We start from the raw sequence: 22191 nt of genomic DNA, 5'->3' as shown, positions 1-22191 counted from the left end.
AATCTGGAGACCCTATAACATTCTGGGCCATAAAACAACAAATGCCATGGCCCAAGGAAGTGAAGATCAGTTTATATGGCTTGATCTGGCTCCAATCCCAGATTTAAATGCATTCATTTAAATCATTCATTTAAGAGCTGTTTAATTCATTCTTTGCATCAGTCTTCACGCAAAAAGAAATTATAGCCCAATGTACCAAAAAAAAAACCAAAACCCTGTAAAAGACTAACTAGAAATAAAAATTAAAATAAGCAAGAAAATGGTAAGAGAACACCTATCTGACATCAACAAATATAAATCACTGAGACCTGAAGATTACATCCCAGAGTTTTGAAGGAGCTGACAGATGTTATCTCAGAACTAGTATACCATATCTTTCAAAAATCCTGGAGCACCAGGGAAGTACCTGAGGATTGAAAAAGGGCTGATGTGGTTCCCATCTTCAAGAAAGGGAAAAAAGCAGACCCAGGAAACTACAGACGAATCAGCTTAACATCAATACATGGGAAGATCCTGGAAAAGATCTAAAAAATATATCTGTGAACAATTAGAAGGAAATAAAGTTATAAACAGTAGCCAGCATGGGTTTGTTAAAAACAGATCATGCCAAACCAATCTTATTTCATTCTTCAACATAGCGACTAAATTTGCAGACCAGCGAAATACTATGGACATAATATATTTATTTATTTATTTATTTATTAATTAATTAAATTTCTATACCGCCCTTCTCCAAATAGGACTCAGGGCGGTGCACAGCCAAGATAAAAACAGAGCATACAAAATTTAAGAACAGTATTAAAATAATTAAATATTTTGGCCGAAATTAAGATAACCCAATTTAAAATCAATTTAAAATTTAACTCAGGCCAGCCCAGCTTGTTGAAATAAATAGGTTTTCAGGGCCCGACGAAAAATCCGGAGGTCTGTTATTATACGTAACTCTGGGGGAAGGTTGTTCCAGAGGGTGGGCGCCGTCACAGAGAAGGCTCTCCCCCTGGGGGTCGCCAGCCGACATTGTCTGGCGGACGGCACCCTGAGGAGGCCCACTCTGTGCGAGCGTACTGGCCGGTGGGAGGCTATTGGTGGCAGAAGGTGGTCTCGTAAATACCCCGGCCCTAAGCCATGGAGCGCTTTAAAGGTGGTCACCAACACCTTGAAGCGCACCCGGAAGACCACTGGGAGCCAGTGCAGCTCGCGCAGGAGAGGTGTCACATGGGAGCGCCTCGTCGCCCCCATAATCCCCCGCGCGGCCGCGTTCTGGACCAGCTGGAGCCTCCGGGTGCACCCCAGGGGGAGCCCCATGTAGAGAGCGTTGCAGTAGTCCAGGCGGGAAATGACTAGTGCCTGAGTGACTGTGCCTGTGAATATACTTAGACTTCAGCAAGATATTTGATAAAGTAGACCACAATCTACTTCTTGGTAAGATAGAAAAAAGTGGGATAGATAGCATCACCATCAGATGGATTTGTAACTGGCTGACAAACCATACTCAACAAGTAGTCCTTAATGGTACTACATCTACATGGAGAGAAATAAACAGTGGGGTAGCACGAAGTTCCGCCTTAGGCCCAGTACTCTTCAATGACTTAGATGAGGGAATAGAAAGTGAACTCATCACATTTGCAGTTGATACTAAACTAGCAGGAATAGCTAACACCCCAGAAGAGAAGTCAGGACCAAATAGATCTTGACAAACTTGAACAATGGGCCCTATCCAACAAAATGAATTTTAATATGGAGAAAAGCGAAGTATTACATTTAGGCAAGAAAAACTAAAGGTATAAGCGAGACCTGGCTCAAAAACAGTAACTGTGAGAGGGACTTTGGAGTCTTAGTCAATGATCACTTGAATATGAGCCAGCTGTGTGCAGCAGCAGTCAAAAAAGCTAATACAATCCTGGGTTGTAGAAATCTTGATAGAATCAAGATCACGTGAAGTATTAGTACCGCTTTATAAAACCCTAGTAAGGCCACACCTGGAAGACAGCAACCAATTTTGGTCACCATACTACAAAAAAGATGTTGAGACTTTGGAAAAAGTTCAGAGAAGAGCAACTAAGATGTTCAAAGGCCTGGAGACTAAACCATATGAAGAACAACTGCAGGCCAGTCTAGAGAAAAGAAGAATTAGACTGACATGAAAGCAGTCTTCCAGTATTTGAGAGGGTGCCACAAAGAAGAGGAAATCAACTTGTTCTCCAAAGCACCAGAAGGCAGGACAAGAAACCATGGATGGAAGCTCATCAAAGAGAGAAGCAATCTGGAATTAAGGAGAGAAACTTCCTAACAGTGAGGCCAATTAACCAATGGAACAGCTTGCCACCGGAAATCATGGGCACTCCACACTGGAGGTTTTTGAGAAGAGACTGGGCAGTCACTTTCTCTGAAATAGTATAGGTTCTCCTGCTTGAGCAAGGGGCTGGACTAAAAAAACTCCTAGGCCCCTTCCAGCTCCTATTCTATTCTATTCTATTCTATTCTATTCTATTCTATTCTATTCTATTCTATTCTATTCTATTCTATTCTATTCTATTCTATTCTATTCCTTTTATTCCTATTCCTATTCCTATTCCTATTCCCTGCTCTATATTCTATATTCTATATTCTATATTCTATATTCTATATTCTATATTCTATATTCTATATTCTATATTCTATATTCTATATTCTATATTCTATTCTATTCATGTCCTTGGTGCCATCCAAGACTCCCAGTGAAACACCTGGAAGGAGGCTCTCCGGCTTCTGCACAGCTGTGGGTAACATGTCCTATTTGGGGACCATGGCTGACCCCAACTTCCCAGGATCCACGGCATTCTTAAATTGAACTCTGGAAGATCAAATCTCCTGAAGCGTCTGCTCAGGCATAGCTTGAGCAGCATCTCTCTGGGGTGGAGTGATCGTCCTCTGACTGCTGGAGGCTCCCACTCACCATGGGGCAGATCTTGCTGGTTTGGGCATCAACATGATTTCCACACACTGAGCTCATTGTTCTGATTGCTGGCTTCTAAGTGATCATTGCTGGAAGATGTTCCTTGCACATAATGAGTTTGAGGCTGTGTGTCTTGCCTCAGGCAGTCAGGGTGAAAAAAAAGCACCGTGGAAGAGAAGGCCCAAGGGGCATCAGATGCTGAGCAGCCAAGGGAGCACTGCAGGACATGCAGAGGCCTCTCCCAGACTTAAAACACCTGATTCATTCCAGAGAAGGAGGATACTCTGTGGGAGGAGGACACGGCAAGGCTGACATAGACCTGGAGCTCCCCACTTCCATTTCCTCCCCCTCCCCCGGGTGTTTGACAGAACAGCCGCCTCCCCAGAGCGACTTGGCCTTTCTGTTCAGGTGAATTCTCCTCTCCTCGTCTGGGAGCCAAATATTCTCCACCAACACTTAGTTCTTGCTGCCCTCAGATTCAGATTAACAGAATTGGAAGGAATCTGGGAGGTCATCTAGTCCAGCCCCCTGCCCAAGCAGGAGACCCTACACCATTTCTGACAGAGGGCATCCAGTCTCTTCTTGAAAGCTTCCAGTGATGAAGCTCCCACAACTTCTGAAGGCAACTTCTGTTCCATGGGTTATTTTTCTCACTGTCAGAAAATTTCTCCTTATTTCCAGGTTGAATAGCTCCTTCTTCAGTTTCCATCCATTATTCCTTGTCTGGCCTTCCGGTGCCTTGGAAAATAGCTTGACCCCCTTCCTCCTCTCTGTGGCAGCCCCTCAAATATTGGAAGATGCTATCCTGTCTCCCCTGGTCCTTCTCTTCACTAGACTAGCCAGGCCCGGTTCCTGAAACCGTTCATCGTATGTTTTAGCCTCCAGTCCCCTAATCATCCTGGTTGCTCTTCTCTGCACTCTAGAAAGAGTGCTGACTTTAGAGTCTCAACCTCTTTTTTATAGTGTGATGACCAAAACTGGATGCAGTACTCTAGGTATGGTCTTACTAAGACTTTATAGAGTGGTAGTAGTACCTCCCTTGATCTTGATTGTATCCCTCTGTTAATGCAGTTTAGGATTGTGTTGGCTTTTTTGGCTGCCGCTGCACACAGTTGGCTCATATTTCATTGGTTGTCCACTAAGACTCCAAGATCCCTCTCAGTTCCTGCTATTAAGTCTGGTTTCACCCAGTCTATATGGGTACTTTTGGTTTTTCTTGGCTTAAGTGTAAGACTTTACTTTTCTCTACATTGAATTTCATTTTGTTAGACAGGGCCCAGTGTGCAAGTCTGTCATGATCCATCTGGATCTTGAGCCTATCATCCCTCGAAGGGAGAGGTCCTGATGGCATCTTCAGAGCCAGATTTTCTTCCTCCTCTCCCCTCCCTTCTTGACTGAACTGGCCAAAACTATTTACATTATTGAGCAGGGTGCCAAATGCCCTTTTTGCCCAACACAAAGACTGTTTTTTATAGTAACACAGGATGATCTATTCAATGTCCTTCTCCGAGATTTGCTATTAACTGTTGACCGCATTCTGTGGTCTTCTGAGGGATCGCATTGGGCCTTCTGCTCTCTTGGCTAAGGTGAGACTCACTCAAATAGAATTGGCTTGGGAAGCATCTATTTTTGATCTCTTACCTAAGCCTAGTCATCCAGATTTCTCAGCAGGCACAAGCCGCACCTTTGGGCCATATGATGTTGTCTTCAGCTTTGTCCTAAGGAACTCCAAAGCTCTGCCTCAGATGCGAGTTGCAAAGGCCACAAAGAAGAGCAAGGATCTGATCATTCCAACTCATTTGTCTTTCTATCTGAAAGTATCTGGCTCCACGATTCCAGCAGAAGAACCTTAATCCAACAATTGGGATTGGTTGTCCCAAAGGTGCTTTTTCAGGAGGCAACTGGACTTTCTTGTTTTTTCTTTTTGAAGACATTTCACTTCTCATGCAAGAAGCTTCTTCAGCTCTGACAGGATGGTAGAGAATGGAAGGATTTATATTCCTTACAAATAGCTGGTCTTTTGCATCCTTAGAGCGTCCTTGAAGCACTTGGAGGTTTCTCTGTGTCCTCAGGGTGACCTGAGTGGTGCAAATGGTTCCTGTAGTCTGCCATTTTTTCTCTGGAAATCCATTCCTACTCCCACACCATTCAAAGGGGCCTGGTGGCTCAGCAGACTAAAAGCATTGTGATTAACACCAGCTGTCTGCAATTACTGTAAGTTCGAATCTCACCAGGCTCAAGGTTGACTCAGCCTTCCATCCTTTCTAAGGTAGGTAAAATGAGGACCCAGTTTGTGGGGGCAATAAGCTGACTTTGTATAAATATACAAAAAGGATGAAGGCTTACGTATTGTAAGCCGCCCTGAGTCTCCGGAGAAGGATGGCATATAAATCAATTAAAAAAAAAAAAAAAGGATGTTTATCCCAAATTGTATAGCTAAAAGTCTGTAGAGATTCCCAGTCTTCCAGGTTCTGGTTATCCCAAAGGTGCTTTTTTTTTTCAGGAGGCAACTGGACTTTCTTGTTTTTTTTCTTTTGAAGACATTTCGCTTCTCATCCAAGAAGCTTCCTCAGCTCTGACAGGATAATGGAAGGATTTATATTCTTTTTATACGCTGTCTGTAAAGAATATAAATCCTTCCATTCCCCACTATCCTGTCAGAGCTGAAGATGAGACGCGAAACGTCTTCAAAAAGAAAAAAAAACCAAGTAAGTCCAGTTGCCTCCTGAAAAAGCACCTTTGGGTTAATGCAACAAGCACTTTGAGGGTGACGTAGTGGGCCTTCTTAGCTCCACATTATTCTGGAACTGTTTTGCCCAGCTGCAAACCTTAAGTACAAATGCAGTCTGAACAACTACCAAGTTGTCTTCCATTTCCAAGTCTGCCCCCCAAGGTCAAGGATTTGGCAATTGTCCTTCCCCCTTCGCATCTACCAACCAGAGGGACTTTCCTTTTGAGTATTCTGAGAACCAGTTCTGTGGCTGCATAATTTTAGTGATAAAATGAAACCTCCCCCAACTGATCTGGCTCACCAGAGAGTCTTCTAAAGCAGGGCTCTCCAACTTTGGCAACTTTAAGCCAGGTGGACTTCAACTCCCAGAATTCCACCAGGCTTAAAGTTGCCAACGTTGGAGAGCCCTGTTCTAAAGGGAGCCCCTTGTACAGACCACTGGAAGTGTCACTGGAAGAGAAGAATCTGCCTTGCACAAGTTCTTCAGCAGCTCCCCCACCTGACTAAAATGAAATGAAATAAGAGGCAGCAGGGAGGTGACTTGAGATGTTCTGCACAGAAAGGGTTTGATTTTTTTCTGATGTGGTCACTTGGCTGTGAGTGGCAGCAGCAGATGCCAATTTTCACATTCCTTAGACTGCCAGAAGTACTCCAAAGCAACTCTCACCATCAAAATCTCAAACTTTTGGCAATTGTACAAGATTTTTTTGGCAGCTGGCAAGGGAAGCCTTCACTCCTCTGGCAGAGCACACGTGCAGATGGTTCCACGGGGAAAGAGCAAACTGGTGAATCAAAACTTATGATATAATAAACATGTATGAAATCACATTCCTCAGCCACCCCCTCCCCACCCACCCTGACCCCCACTCTCTCTCTCTCTCACACACACACACACCATTCTCTGTGAATTCCTACACAAACCTAGTCTGGTTTCTGGCCATGCAAAATCCTGGCCAGATAAAAACAGGTATCCCCCAAATCCCAAGAAAAACAACAGCACGCTTGTAACACAACAGCTCCTCCCCATCCCAGGCATAGAAGTGTAATAATAAATAATTTTTAAAAACTCATGTTGTGAAGCAAAATGTACCTGGAGCCTGCAGTAGCAGAGAACAGCTATAATGCACAGTAATATGACAGTTGCTAATATTCCGCCGGTGATGACCACAGTCCCCGCGGTCATCCGACCTCTTCCCCATCAACACCTGGAAAGGAAAGCAGAAAGAAGCATGACAAAGGGACCTTCAGGGTGGAGGGATCGGGGGTGGGGCAGGGGTTGCAAGAGGGAGGCCTGTGGCCATCAGCATACTCCTTCAGCCCCAGACTGCTCCTCCAATCACTGAAATTGCATTTCAGCAACTGCCTATGACAGGGGTGTCAAACTTGAAACCCGGGGGCCAGATCTGGCCCGTGGAGCTGCCCTAGAAACAGCAAAGGACCGGGCCATGGTCCCTCTGCCAGTGAAAACAAAGCTCGGGAAGGCCACGTGTGGCCCTCCCAAGCTCCATTTTCACTTGCAGAGGGTTGCAGGAGGCCATCACAGCGGAAAACGGAGCTCAGGAGCCTGCTTTTGCTGGCAGAGCGCTTGGGTCATTACAGCCCCCCCGACATTAGTGATGTTTAGCTGGCCCCCCCAAGGTCAAACAAAAACCTGATGCGGCCCTCAATGAAATCGAGGTTGACACCCCTGGCCTAAGAGAGCTCGCATCCAGTCGGCCGCCTATGGCAAGAGCTCACTTCCGATGTTTCAGCAGTCTTGTGAAAGGTCTCGCAAACCTGCAGGCACTTTGTGTGAAAATTCCCTTCTGTGATTGCTTGCAAGAATCTGGGCCGATTCCACAACAGGGCTAGGAACCAGAAAGAGTTGGCAGTCCCACATCCCATGGCATCCAAACTGTGATCCCTTGCCCTTTCAAACCCAAGCTTGGACAGTGGCCTTTATGCTGAACTGCAAGGCCATTGTTGATTGGCTGCCACGCCCCAATCCCTGAAGCTGCTCATTTGAACTAGCCAGTCAGCAGCAAGCAGACTGGGCCCAAACTAAGCCAGACCAGACTGGGTAAAAAATAAGCCTGCAGGCCCTCATGGCAGAGAAGCCGAGGTCTTTTATTCAGATGGGGAAAGCTGTTTTCCTTACATCTCACGTTCTTACAACTTCACAGGCTTCTGAATAAAAGACTTTGGCTTCTCTGCCACGTGGCTCAGCCTCTTCTGCAGCTCTTCGAAAAGTAAGTACAGTAGGAAATGGGGTGAGGAGGGCAGATCGGGCCCAGGGACTGTTGACCTGGGCCCATAGAGGCCATTTCAGTCTGTTCAGTCTGTAACAGACTGAGGGAGTCCTAGGATCGCCCTGTAACAGGCTGGCAAACAGGCAAAGGAATGGTCACCAGACAGGCAGGTAGCTGGGCCACGTGGGAGGCTGAGGTGAAAGCAGGCAAGTTGGCTGGGCCGCGGGGGCCACATGGTCGAGGCAAGCGAGCGAGGGCGCGAGGGAGCCAGAGAACAGCAGCTGCTATGCCACGGCCAAGCCAGCGAGGCGAGATAAGAAGGGCCAGCCAGTGGTGTGATTAGCCGGTTCTCCGAACTGCGCAAAAAATTTAACAGCAGGTTTGTCCAAACCAGTCTAAACCGGCTGGAGCCCACCTCTGCATCCATGGCTCTGGACTGAATGATATAGATTAGCTGACAATGTGCTTGTTTTCCCCATTTGGTTTTCTTTTCTTCTGATTTAATATATTCTAGCTTTGATTTTAAACAAAGCTGCTGTTGAGATGGGCAGCCTTAAAAAATCTTATAAATAAATGATCTATTTCTGAATAGCCTTCTGTTAGACCAAATTATGCCAACTTGATGATGAGCCAGGGCCAATTTAATAGCTAAAATCATGACTTTAAACTTTCCAAGAATTATTTGGCATCACTGGATAAGCTTTAAATACCTCCCTGCATCTCTTGGCCTAGGGGGAACGTTTCCACCACCAAGGGGAAGCCTCCCCAATTACCCCATGGGGTCCCAAATCTGAGGCTCAAGGCTCCAGGAAAGGCCATGTTTGGTGACCTACTTAAGCTGTTCATTAAACCTTTTCATGAATAAAGGCTGCTAGGCATCACAGAAGCCTTGCTGATCTTTGTAGCACAACTATCTTAGCAGTGAAAGGGCCGGGCACTGGATTCTGTGTAAAGATCCTTCTCTTTAAAATGAAGACTGTTCTTGGGCTCTTTTGAACTCTGCCCAAGCCATTTGCTCAAGACCTGCAGTCAAGCCATTCATTGCTGCCTGACCACTCCAGAAGGCAAACGAGAGTGGTGCGATGGCCTAGAGGTGGAGCTCTCGCCTCACAATCAGGAGGCTGTGAGTTCGATCCTAGGTAGAGGCAGGTATTTCTCTCTCTGGGCACAATGAGAATATATCTGCTGAACAAAACTCTGCATTGACGACTGGAAAGGCATCTGGCCATTAAATGCTCTGCTAGTTCCATTCAGTTGCCCAGACTCCACCCCACAAGAGATTATGGGGTTGTTAAATGATGATGATAACTCCAGAAGCAAACAGTTTGACTCTCAGCAGAGCAACTGATAAAGCAACCCTGAAGAACAAAAGGGGGGAAGTATTAATGAGCCCCAAACAACCCTCTGATTAATACTTCACAGCAAGAACCAAAGGACTCTTTCGAAATGCTGCCAATTGAAGCAAAGTCTGAGGCCCAGTTGGCAAGAGCAGTGGTTTGTGTGTCCCTCGCAGATGATCTGACTGAGGCAAGATTAGAGACTGCAACTATTTTTCATCCTGTTGTCCAGGCTGAGAAGCTGGAACGGGGGAGAGCATTCAACCCTGCCAGACTCACGTTCATCCAAGGTGCAGCCCAGGGATCTAGTTTCACAATGACTTGACCCCAAATTCCCTTAGTGTGGTGAAGAAGAGCTGCACAATCTTCTTCCACTCTTTGCTACTGATGAATGCTGTGTGTTTTATGTACCAACAAGCAGACACAATGACAACCCTGATCTCCCTGCCCACATTCAGAGTCCAGATCAAGATCAACCCCCGAATCACAGGGAGAGCCTGCCAAGGGTTTAAAACAATTGTCTGTAAGACAAACATCTGCATGCGATGCTCAGCTTCTTGAAATGCTGCTGAAAAGATGGGGAAAGTAGTGTAATAGCACTTACACTTATACCGCTTCAGTGCTTTACAACCCTCTCTAAGCGGTTACAGAGTCAGCTTCTTGCCCCCAACAATCTGGGTCCTCCCTTTACCCACCTCAGAAGGATGGAAGGCTGAGTCAACCTTGAATTAGTGAGAATCAAACTGCTGGCAGTCGGCAGAGTTAGTTGCAATACTGCATTCTAACCACTGTGCCATCAGGGCTGAGAGAGGGAGAGAGAGAGAGAGAGAGAGGGAGGGAGGGAGGGAGAGAGAGAGAGAGAGAGAGAGAGAGAGAGAGAGAGAGAGACATAGCCCTTAGATTTATATGCCGCTTCACAATGTTTTACAGAGTACTTTACAGAGCGCTCTCTAAGAGCTTTAGAGTCAGCATGATTTCTCTCTAATCCACCACATCACATCTCCAATCAACTTTCTCTCTCTCTCCAGAGCCAGATATTATTCTCACCAATAGGAATATTTTTATTTTCTTCCTAACAGAGTTCACCTTTTTCATATCAACCAATCGATCCATTGGCTACAACAGGAATGGATTGCCAGCTTGTTACAGCCCATGCGTCTGTTCATGGGCCGAGCAAGAGAGTCCAAAGTCACCAACCACCTAAGACAGGACTAGAATTCACCTTCTCCTGTTTCTAGCCAGGAGCCTTAATCACTAGAGTAAATTGGCTCTCTACTGGGAACATTCATGCTTGGTCAATTACACAAGAGTAGCAGATGACCTAGCGTGGGTCTCATATGCATCCATCCAGAACCTTTGAGGTATACAAAATACCCCAGACAGCAAAATAAGTTGAAATAGAAGAGGTGCAGATCTCTGACTGCATTGTGCATCCGAAGAAGTGAGTTCTGTCCAATCAAAGAAAAATCTATTCAGTTACTACATCCCAGCTTCACTACTTCACAAAGTAGCTGAAGTTTTGCCAACTGTACGCATTGGGCTCTTACAGAGGAGCTGATTGTCCCAATTCAGGTGGTGGTTCCAATCTTCCCAAGCTCTCCAGCCTAGGACCTGTGTTCAGGAACACAGGGACAGCAGGCCTCACCCTCTGGGGGCTGCTGGGGCTTGTTTAACCTGAAGCCCGAAGGAACCACCAAATGAGGTTGAAGGCTTGGGCTCTGCTAAGGGCGAGTTCTTCTCTTTACACGGAAAGATTCCTTCAAAAGATGAAGACTAGAGAAGAACAGCTTCTTTTGCTCCGCAATCAGGCCATCCTCTCCTCCTCACAAGACTCTCTAGCCAAGGTAAATGGGTGGGAAATAATGTCTTTTTTTCAGTTAAGCACAGCAAGAGCAAATGGGGGAAGAGAATGTACAGTAACATTTCCTGCACTGACTCTGTAGACCTGGAAGCTTGAAACTTTCTAAAGCCCAAGGGGGTGGGGGGGGGGGGAGAGGATTCAGAACAGGAGACATTCCATATGGAGACATTCAAAAACAGAATTTCCTGTCTAGACTTTTGGAAAAAAAAAAACAACCCCAGGCTCTTAATTGGGGGCTCTGCAGGCTTCCAGAGTGATTGTGCAACTCCATTGGACATTCGCTCACTGGATTTTGTTCTGGCTCTTGAAGCTAAATGGGCACCCATGTTTTCTCCCACTGTGTCATCCTTTATTGCAGGAGTGTCAAACTCAATTTCATTGGGGGCTGCATCAGCATTATGGTTGCCCACAAAGGGGGCATATGACAACTCACAGCAGCCAGGTGGGCATGGCTGGGTGGTGACTGCCAGCTTGTGTGACTAAGTGGGCATGGCTGGGTGGGGTGTGGCTTGGTGGGCATGGCTGGGGGCATAACTCCTTCCATTCCCCACATCCAGTCAGAGCTGAAGAATAGAATAGAATATAATTTTTTATTGGCCAAGTGTGATTGGACATACAAGGAATTTGTCTTGGTGCATATGCTCTCAGTGTACATAAAAGAAAAGATATGTTCATCAAGAATCATAAGGTACAACACTTAATGATAGTCATAGGATACAAATAAGCAATCAGGAAACAATATCAGTATAAATTGTAAGGATACAAGCAACAAAATTACAGTCAAGTGGAAGGAGATGGGTGGTGGGAACTGTTAGGTTGGGCAAGTGAGGAGCCAGGAATCAGGTGAACAAAGCTCTTTATTTCAGAGTGAGAATCCAGCAAATGTGCAACAATGACAGCTCTCCTTATATTGACCAGGGTGCTGGCCAATCATCTTCGAGTGTTTTCCCTCCAAAATTAGATACACAACAGGAACTATGAGAAGATTAAAGTAGTGCACACTCAGAAGCTTCTTGGATGAGAAGCAAAACATCTTCAAAGAAAAACCAGAAAGTCCAGTTGCCTCCTGAAAAAGCATTTGTGGGACTACAGGCACTTGGACGACAGTAGTGGCTACCAGACATCACAGGATGGCATTTTGGGGTTCTTAAGAGACTTGGTCAGCATTTGCCTCAGCTCCTCAGGCCGCACTGGCTGCAAAGCCTGTCCTGGACAAACTGGCATTTGTTTCAACCCTTATCTTCTTTAGATGATCTTCTGGACAATGGAATGGATCTATGAAGAACAGTTGTAGGATTTGGATTTGGCTGTCTAGGGGGGACATGATAGCAGTATTCCAGTATTTGAGGGGCTGCCACAAAGAAGAGGGGGTCAACTTATTTTCCAAAGCACCAGAGGGCAGGACAAGAAGCAATGGATGGAAACTAATCAAGGAAAGAAGCAACCTGGAATTAGGGAGAAACTTCCTAACAGTGAGGACAATTAAGCAGGGGAACAGAAGTTGCCTTCAGGTGGCAGTCACTTGTCTGAAATGGTATAGGATCTCCTGCTTGAGCAGGGGCTGGACAAGAAGGCCTCCAGGGTCCCGTCCAGCTCTATTCTGGTTGACTGAATGGCTGATGTCCGAAGGTTTGGCAATCTTCTTAAATCCCACTCTGGGCTTTCAGTCATCCATAACCTCCTCTCTGAGGCCTCAGCATTTCTGATCCATGGTGATACCACCTGCTTCAACCACAAAGAGCAAATCAGACCAAATGTCTGACATTTCAATAAAACAGCTTCCTCCTGGATTCTCTCTGACGATGTTTTAATAGGTATTTGAGATAGTGATAAATGTAGGAGGATATTCACTTTTTCTAGATACAAAGTTTGCATTTATGTCTAGAGAGAGTGTAAAGCACTATGAAGCGGTACATAAATGCTATTGCTATTAAAATTACAAAGTGAAGAAAATGTAAATGGTGTCAAATTTGTTATATTACATCCTCTTCCAAGGTCAATTAACCCTGAGAATCTCTCTCTGGATTTGTTTTCTCCCCTGGCACCAGCTTTCAAAACTGGAGTTTTTGGTGGGGGCAAAGGGCACCTGTCTCAGATAAAGGCAGAAGATCCAAAACAGTTCCAGTCCTGACCCCCGGGCTACCTTACACTTACACAGCAATGATTATGCACCAGAACTTCCAATGAGAGTTTAGCAGGCTCCAGAACCACCATGAAGACTGGGCCCTTCTCACAGCAGCCCACCCTCCAATTATCCCAACATGCATCAAGTTTAGCCGAGTTAAATTCTTATTCTTATCTCTTTCCAATCCTATTTATGGGTGTATTTTGGGTTTTAGTCAGTTGCATATTTAATGTTTTAAATATTATCTAATTCCCTTGGACTGCAAGGCGTTCAAACTGGTCAGTCCTAGAGGAAATCAACCCTGACTGCTCTTTGGAAGGCCAGATCCTGAAGATGAAACTCAAATACTTTGATCACCTAATGAGAAGGAAGGACTCACTGGAGAAGAGCCTAATGCTGGGAAAGGTTGAGGGCAAAAGAAGAAGGGGACAACAGAGAACGAAGTGGCTGGATGTAGTCACTAAAGCAGTCGGCATGATCTTAAATGGACTCCAGAGGATGGTAGAGGACAGGGAGGCCTGGAGGAACGTGGTCCATGGGGTCGTGATGGGTCAGACACGATAACAACACATAGTCAAAAAAAAGGTATAGAATAGGTAGTACCTAGCTCAACAGTTGAGGCTGTGAGAGAGATCTGGGAGTCTTAGTGGACAATCACTTGTCCACTAAAAGGCCAATGCAGTCTTTGCATTGCATCAACAGAGGGATAGTGTCATGATCACGTGAAGTGTTAGTCCTGCTTTAGAACTGGCAAGACCACGACTGGAATACTGCATCTTGTTCTGATCACCATGATACAAAAAAGTGGAGATTAGAAAGAGTGCAGAGAAGAGCAACAAAGGGGACTTGAGGCCAAAATGTATAATTGAAGTTTTGGGAACTGGTCATATCTAATCTAATGAAGAGAAGGACCTGAAGCAATGGAGGGAACTAATAAAGTAGAGATCCAGTCTAGAACTAAGGATATATTTCCTGACAGGGAGAACAATCAATCAGTGGAATGGCTTCCCTTCAGAAGTTGTTGCGGCTATATCACTGGAGGTTTTTAATGACTGGACAGCCATTTGTCCAGAATGGTATAGGACAGTGCCAGAGGTGGCCCTCAAGAGCCCTCTCTATGGGCACGTGCGCCGTTGCCCCAGCCCATCGCATTTCTCCCACAGGGGGGAGAGAGAGAGAGGGAGGGAGGGAAAGAGAGAAATGATATTACAAAAAACATAAAAGTGCATTTAACATGTTTTTCTTAGAACAATGAGCTGAACTCTGCCTCGTTTATTTTAGGTAGTAAAACCTCATTATTCAGATTAAATTGCCGTGCTGGCACTTTGCGATAAATTAAGTGGGTTTTGGGTTGTAGTTTGGGCACTCGGTCTAGAAAAGAAAAGAAAAGAAAAGAAAAGAAAAGAAAAGAAAAGAAAAGAAAAGAAAAGAAAAGAAAAGAAAAGAAAAGAAAAGAAAAGAAAAGAAATAAAATTATTCTTATCCTTATCCTTAAAAGGTTGGCCATCACTGGTATAGGATCTCTTGCTCAAGCAGGGGGGTTGGACTAGAAGACCTCCAAGGTCCCTTTCAACTCTATTATTCTATATTCTAATCCCCACAAAGAAAACATTAAACAATATATGTAACAATAAATTCAAGTTTTCTACTGTGGTGTGGATTGTGCAATATCTTCTCAGAAATTAAAGACTGGCCTGATAGAACAGAAGAAAAATTATTCCATCATTAGAAAGGCTAGTTGTTCTGGGATTTTCACGTATAGTAGTGAAGACTGTTTGCAGCTTCTGCCACAATCTTCAAATTACAAGAATCCTTGAGGCCATATAGTTCACCGCCTGCTTGGTGCAGGAAGCCAATTTAAAGCACCCCCACCCAGAAGGCTGTCCAACATATCTGGAGAAGGGAAGCCCCCCTATCTGAGCCCCTAGCTCCATCCTGGTTGGAAGATTCTCCTTATGTTCCTGCATGGCCAAGCACCTTCTCCAAAGAAACTCTGCACGGCTCATTTCCATCCTGCTCCAGGTTCAGACTTTTATCATTTTTTTAAAAAACCCACAGAATAATTTTTCTTCATACAGAATTTTATTTGCTAGGAGCCTGTGCAAACAAGCAGCTCATTTTTTTGTCCCAAACTTTTCACCTGAAGTTGAAGAGTTGGGCAAGTTTGTTCTGAAAGGCAACAAAGAATGCCAAAAATTGCTGATTTGCCAGCCAGTCTTGATGCTTTCAGAGCATCCCTTCAATGACCTTCCATCTGCTCTGGAAGATAACCCAGGTATCGCGCTGCTGCCAAGGAGCCCATTTTCACTCAACAGAAGCCGCTTACCAATGTTTTATTAATGCCTCCAGCTATGTCTTCTCAGCCAATTCCCACCCTCTCTTGATGTGACTGAAGGTCAGTATATTTTATCAGTCAGACACCAGCTGCCAACCGATTTGGTGAACCATTTAATCTAACCAGGCACTTAAGAGGGACTTCTATAACGTAGTTTCATAATTGGTGCCATCACCACATTGTGAGAGCCAGCATCCAGCAGCACCTTATCCCACATCGGGGCTGGTTTTGCCCCCCTCCCTCCATACAGCCTGGTGATGTTGTCAAAGGGACTTAAAATAGCAGGGGCTGCTTTTTCTATGACAAGAACTTTAGGAAGGGACCTTTGCAGGAACTCAACCCATCATGGCATGGAATTCCCCTCTGCCACAGGGCACCAATGGCCAGAAGTCTGAGCTGTATTTATTTATTTATTACATTTATATGCCGCCCCTCTCCGGAGATTCAGGACCACAAAGAGAACTTCCTGCCAATGGCACATTTGGTAGATTGCTAATAGGTAAGTTGGGATGATTAGTTTTTTAAAATTTTGCTACTAATCAAATAAGGAAGAATTACACCCGTTCTGAATATTTGACCTCTTGTGATAACATACACCTCTTTTTTAAGAACAAAAAATGGGCTGGTTTGATTTATCCAACCATATCTGAAATACAGTTGCTGCTGCTTAATGCAAGATCAGTCTGCAATAAGCCCCACCAGGTCCATTGTTTAATTATGGTTGCCAGGCTGACCTGGGAGGTGGGCATGGCACAGGAGGGCCATGAAGAGACTTTCTTGGAAATGTTATCCACAGGGCTTCAGGTGGCATCTCCAGGCAGGAGCAGTGGCGCACCTATGTTGTCCAGGGGACTCCACAGATAACTGGATGTGACACTCTGTGAAACTGGCCCCTAGCAACCAGATGGGACCACGGCCATCAGGCCAGCCTCCCTGCCTCAACATTGTGGAGTTCTCCAGGCTACCAAGGAATTTTCACTTATTGTTGAACTTGTCAATGTTTTCATGGATTATTATTTGATTGAAGAGGCAGAGGAAATGCTTACCAAGCTAACACTCTAGACGACAGAAATAAATTTGAAATGATTTTGATAGGTTCGGGAAAAGTAGAAAAAGGAGTCTGAAAGTAACAGACTGAAATTTAACGAAGACAATAGATTCTTTTAAAGGAAACAAAAATCAATACACAGTATACAAATAGGCAACCTGGGCCCCATTAGGTTATCGCTTCAGAAATACTTGCTTACCTAAACAGAGAAACAGAAGGACAAGCAAAAAAGTGGGGGAGTGACTTCCAACTTCCTGGCAGCTTGAGTTTCCTTGTGGGAATCTGTCAGGAATTTTCAGAAATCTTCCTTTTTCCCTTCCTCCCTTCCCTTCCTAGACAGATAAATGGGAGATAACTGAAAATGGGTGGGAGAGTGGGCGATAGATTGCAAGACTACCTGGGAAACTGCCACAGAAATCTGAAAATGAATATCACGTGACCGCAACGGTAACATATCAACACAGCAACAGCCAGCAGCACTAAAGCAGCCACAACTTTCCCAAATTTCATTCCCTTATGAGACACGGATCCTGGATTTTGGACACATTCTATACATTAGCCCATTTGAGATACTTTGGTTCAAAAATGGTTGACTTACGATGCACCATTTTGTCTAGCTAAAGCTCATGAGTTGTAGTAGTATATAGAATGACAGATACTAGGCTTGGAAAAAAAAATACTGGCAATAACATTTGTTTAAAAAAAAAAAGGGTACAGTATTGACCGCAAAGTGATCCAACACTCTTTCTGCAAGGAAAACAGAAATGTAGTTCACAGAACATTTCCCAGGTGGTAATTCCAAATCTGCTTTGGACTTCACCTTCAGTCATGTGTCCAGTTGTGTTCCAGGTTTCAGAGATATTGGTCTAGTGTTGAAGACCCCAGCCTAGAAACCAGGAGTTTGGGTGGCTGGATGACTCTGGGCCAAGTTCCTCTCTCTCAGCCAAACCCAACTCATAGCGTGGTTGTTGGGGGAAATAGGAGGAAGGAGCAGTAGGTATTTTTGTCACACCGAGTTACCTATAAAATAACAAAGATTGGATAAAAATCTAGTGGATAAATAAATAATGGGAAAGATGCAGAGAAGTTCCATGAAGATGACCAGGGACTAGAGGCCAAGTCCTATTCAGAAAACTGAAGGAGCCGAGTATATGGAGACTTGAGGAAAGAAATCCCTTCACTCTTGACTAGACTGGACTTCATGTAGTCACCCAGAACTCAAGACCTCATCGATCTCATTTGGCCAGCCATTCATCATATGCTTTAGCCTCCATTCCCGATTGCCTTTGCTGTCCTTCTCTCTGCACTATTTCCAGAGTCTCAGCATATCTTTTACATTGTGGCAAACGAGAACTGTATGCAGTGTTCCAGGGGTGGCCACACTAGTGTAGCATAGAGCAGTATTATCACTTCTCCTGATCCTTTATTTTGTCTTATTTTATTTTCCTAAATCCTGGATCAGATTTCCAGTTTGTTTTGCCGCTATGCTGTCTATGCCAAGGAAGCCGAGCATGACTGGAATTTCAGACCTTGCAATGCAGAGTCACAGAATCTCAGATTTAAATGTGTCTCCTCCAGCTGTGCGCTTTCTCTTCCCCATCCATGCCCTCTGTAACAAGGAATCAGGTCAGGAACCCATTTCCCAGCATCCAGTGGAGGTGCACCCATCCAAAGCCTTCGATGGCTCCAAACAAGGCACCACCCGAGGGGTAGCAATAGCAATAGCAATTAGACTTATACCGCTTCACTGTGCTTTCCAGCCCTCTCTAAGCGGTTTACAGAGTCAGCCTCTTGCCCCCAACAATCTGGGTCCTCATTTGACCCACCTTGGATGGACGGAATGCTGAGTCAAACTTGAGCCTGGTGAAATTTGAACTGCCAAATTGCAGGCAGCTGACAGTCAGTGGAAGTAGCCTGCAATACTGCACTCTAACCACTGCATCACCGTGGGCAGGCTAGTATTTTGGGGTCCTGCTACAAGGAAGCCCCCAGAGAAACCACCAGCTGCAGCTACTTTAACTCTCCCCCCCCCCCGAGATTTTTATTTGTATCCCACCTTTATTATTTTTACAAATAATTTTAAGGTGATGTACACATGCAAACACACCTTCGTGGAAATGAAAAATTAAGATGGAAGAGGGCATCCTGGCTGAAATAAGGTTCATACCGCACTTTTCAGGCTTTTAGGGAGAATTCCTTAGATTTAAACACTGCACAGTGCCTTCCCTGCCTTCAGAAAGAAGCCGCAGCATCTCTTTCCACTTACAGTAACGCAGACCTTCCAGTCTGGAGGTCCAGTTGCCTCCTGAAAAAGCACCTTTGGGAGGTCCAGAGAAGGTGTCACAGCTGCTTTGACCTGAACCCTAAGTGAGAATGATCTATGACTTCATTTATGAGAAAAAGAGTCTTTACTAAAGGTGAAGTGCAGTACAATAAGGCAAAACCGGATCTAAAATTTGCTTGCCAAATTCCCAAGCATAAATCCCTTTTCTCAGGATCCTGTCCCCACTCCACTCCTCCGGTTAGTCCTCAATTGTCCCATCATATTCAAACTAGATGATGTTGGAAGAGTCATCCTTGGTATGTGGCTACATTCCTTTGGAGCAGTGGTCCTTGAATTTGAGTCTCCAGTTGGCATCTATTCAGCTTCCCTCCCCTCTATAGCTCTTGGCAGTGAAGCAAAGGTGTAAGGCGAATACGAGGTGGCAGTTCTGACAAAAGGGAGGTCTACAGGGAAGACCTCCAAAGAAGGTCTTTGGCCAAGATGACCAGGGAATCAGAAAGTGGGTCCTCTGAAGCATAATAGAAGCAAAATAGAAGCGTATCCTGAGTCCCGAGAAGAGATGGCCCTAGGGAGACTGGCTAGTCTCAGACCTCTGCTGGAAAACTCAACCGACTGGGACTACAAGTCCCAACATTTGGTTAGATGTCTACCTTGTTTTAAAGAAGACTTGAGGAAGAACCCAGGGATCAGCTCTCCCAGACCTGAGAAAGGCTGCCTGTAAAGATCAAAGCAGTGGAAAATTTATTTATTTATTTATTTATTTATTTATTTATTTATTTATTTATTTATTTATTTATTAATTAATTAAATTTTTATACCACCCTTCTCCCGAAGGACTCAGGGCGGTGAACAGCCAAGATTAAAATACATACAATATGAAAGTTAAAATAATTGAAAACATAATTAAATCAATTTGGCATCCCCAATTTAAAACCCCTTACCCATAAAATTAACCATTTAAAAATTTTAAGCCAGCCCAGCTTGCTGAAATAGAAATGTCTTCAGGGCCCGGCGGAAAGTACGGAGGTCCGGGATCAGTCGTATCCCTAGGGGTAGCTCGTTCCAGAGGGCAGGTGCCCCCACAGAGAAGGCTCTCCCCCTGGGGGGCTGCCAGTCGACATTTTTTGACTGACAGCACCCAGAGGAGACCCTCTCTGTGGGAGCGTATTGGCCGGTGGGAGGTTATCGGTGGCAGAAGGTGGTCTCATAGATACCCAGGCCCTAAGCCATGGAGCGCTTTAAAGATGAGAACAATACCTTGAAGCGCACCCGGAAGACCACCGGAAGTCAGTGCAGCTCGCGCAGGAGAGGTGTTACATGGGAGCACCATGTCGCCCCCACAATCACCCGAGTGGCCGCATTCTGGACCCGTTAGAGCCTCCGGGTGCTCAAGGGGAGCCCCATGTAGAGAGCATTACAGTAGTCCAGGTGGGAAGTGATGAGGGCATGAGTAACCGTGCATAAGGAGTCCCAATCCAGAAAGGGGCGCAACTGGCGTATCAGGCGAACCTGATAAAAAGCCCCCCTGGTCACGGCCATCACATGCTCTTCTAAAGACAGCCGTGCATCCAGGAGATCGCCCAAGTTACGAGCCCTCTCCGTGGGGGCCAGCGATTCGCCCCCAATAGCCAGTGATGGCACCAGCTGGCTATATCGGGATGCCAGCAACCACAGCCACTCGGTCTTGGAGGGGTTGAGTCGGAGCCTGTTCCTCCTCATCCAGACCCACATGGCCTCCAGGCACCGGGACATCACTTCAAGGGCATCATTGGGGTGGTCTGGGGTGGAGATGTACAGCTGAGTGTCATCAGCGTACAGATGACACTTCACCCCAAAACCACGGATGATCTCACCCAGCGGCTTCACATAAATGTTGAACAGGAGAGGCGAGAGGACCGACCCTTGCAGCACCCCACAAACAAGGTGCCTTGAGGTTGACCTCTGCCCCCCTGCCAACACAGACTGCGACCAGTTGGAGAGATAGGAGGAGAACCACCATAAAACGGTGCCTCCCAGTCCCAACCCCTCCAGCCGGCGCAGCATGATACCATGGTCGATGGTATCAAAAGCCGCTGAGAGGTCTAATAGGACCAGAACAGAGGAACAGCCCCTGTCCCAAGCCCTCCAGAGATCATCAATCAATGCGACCAATGCCATTTCCATGCTGTACCCAGGCCTGAAGCCGGACTGGAACAGATCTAGATAGACAGTTTCGTCCCCAGGTACTGGGGAAGTTGTCATGCCACCACACTCTCAACAACCTTTGACACAAAGCGAAGGTTGGAGACTGGACGTTTGCCAAAACAGCTGGGTCCAGAGAGGGCTTCTTGAGGAGGGGCCTCACCACCGCCTCTTTCAAGGTGGGAGGCAGGAAACCCTCACTCAAAGAAGCGTTTATAATCCTCTGGAGTCAGCCTCGTGTAACCTCCTGGGTAGTCAGCACCAGCCAGAAGAGACACGGGTCCAATAAGCATGTTGTTGCGTTCAACCTCCCCAGCATCCTGTCCACATCCTCAGGAGTTACAGGGTCAAACTCATCCCAGATAACATTCTCAAGTCCCGCCTCAGACATCCCGCCTGAACCTACCCAGTCAGAGTTCAAGCCTTCCCAAATTTGAGCGATTTTATCGTGCAGATAATGCGCAAAATCCTCAGCACGCCCTTGCAAGGGGTCTTCCCGCGCTCCCAGGTGGAGAAGGGAGCGAGTCATCCTAAACAGGGCAGCTGGGTGGTTATCTGCCGATGCAATAAGAGCGGAAAAGTAATTACACTTTGCCGCTTTTATCACCACTAAGTAGGTCTTAATATGAGACCTCACCAGTGTTTGGTCGGATTTGGAACGACTAGCCCTCCAACCACTCTCTAGGCGTCTTTTCCGGCGCTTCATCTCCCTCAGTTCCTCAGAGAACCAAGGAGCTGGACAGGTTCGGCGCTGGGTCAGAGGCCGCTAAAGCACGACCCGGTCCAAAGCACCAGCGGCCGTCCTATCCCAGGCGGCCACCAGGTCTTCAGTCGAGTCGTGAGCCAGAGTCCAAGCTCCATTTGGAACCTATCAGGATCCATCAGGCACCTGGGGTGGAACCACCTAATCAGTTCCGCCTCCCTGTGGTGGGGTGTGGCAGTCAGAAGGTCAAGTCTAAGGAGAGAATGGTCTGACCATGACAAGGGTTCGATGGCTATATCCCCTGTATCTAGGCCATTCAACCACTGATCAGAGACAAAAACCAAGTCCAGAGTGTGTCCTCCCATGTGAGTAGGGCCATGAATTAACTGGGTCAGGTCCATGGCTGTCATGGAAGCCATGAAC

The 22191-nt window shown here is 45.8% G+C and overlaps 1 protein-coding gene across 1 annotated transcript in view; it reads right to left on the bottom strand.

The window, feature by feature from the left end:
• FAM163B (family with sequence similarity 163 member B) overlaps positions 1 to 22191 on the bottom strand; it is a 46423-nt gene that overhangs the window by 12110 nt on the left and 12122 nt on the right. The window contains exon 2 of the mRNA XM_070955630.1: positions 6757 to 6871. Coding sequence (XP_070811731.1) covers positions 6757 to 6849 — 93 coding nt within the window. The 5' untranslated portion in view covers positions 6850 to 6871. The remainder of the gene's footprint in view (positions 1 to 6756; positions 6872 to 22191) is intronic.

This window comes from Pituophis catenifer, unplaced genomic scaffold (genome assembly GCF_029215685.1).
Source record: "Pituophis catenifer annectens isolate HBS135680 unplaced genomic scaffold, rPitCat1.0.hap2 SCAF_17, whole genome shotgun sequence".
NCBI lineage: Eukaryota > Metazoa > Chordata > Lepidosauria > Squamata > Colubridae > Pituophis > Pituophis catenifer.
The sequence above is the reverse complement of the archived record's forward strand: the minus strand, read 5'-3'. Positions and strand labels throughout refer to the sequence as shown.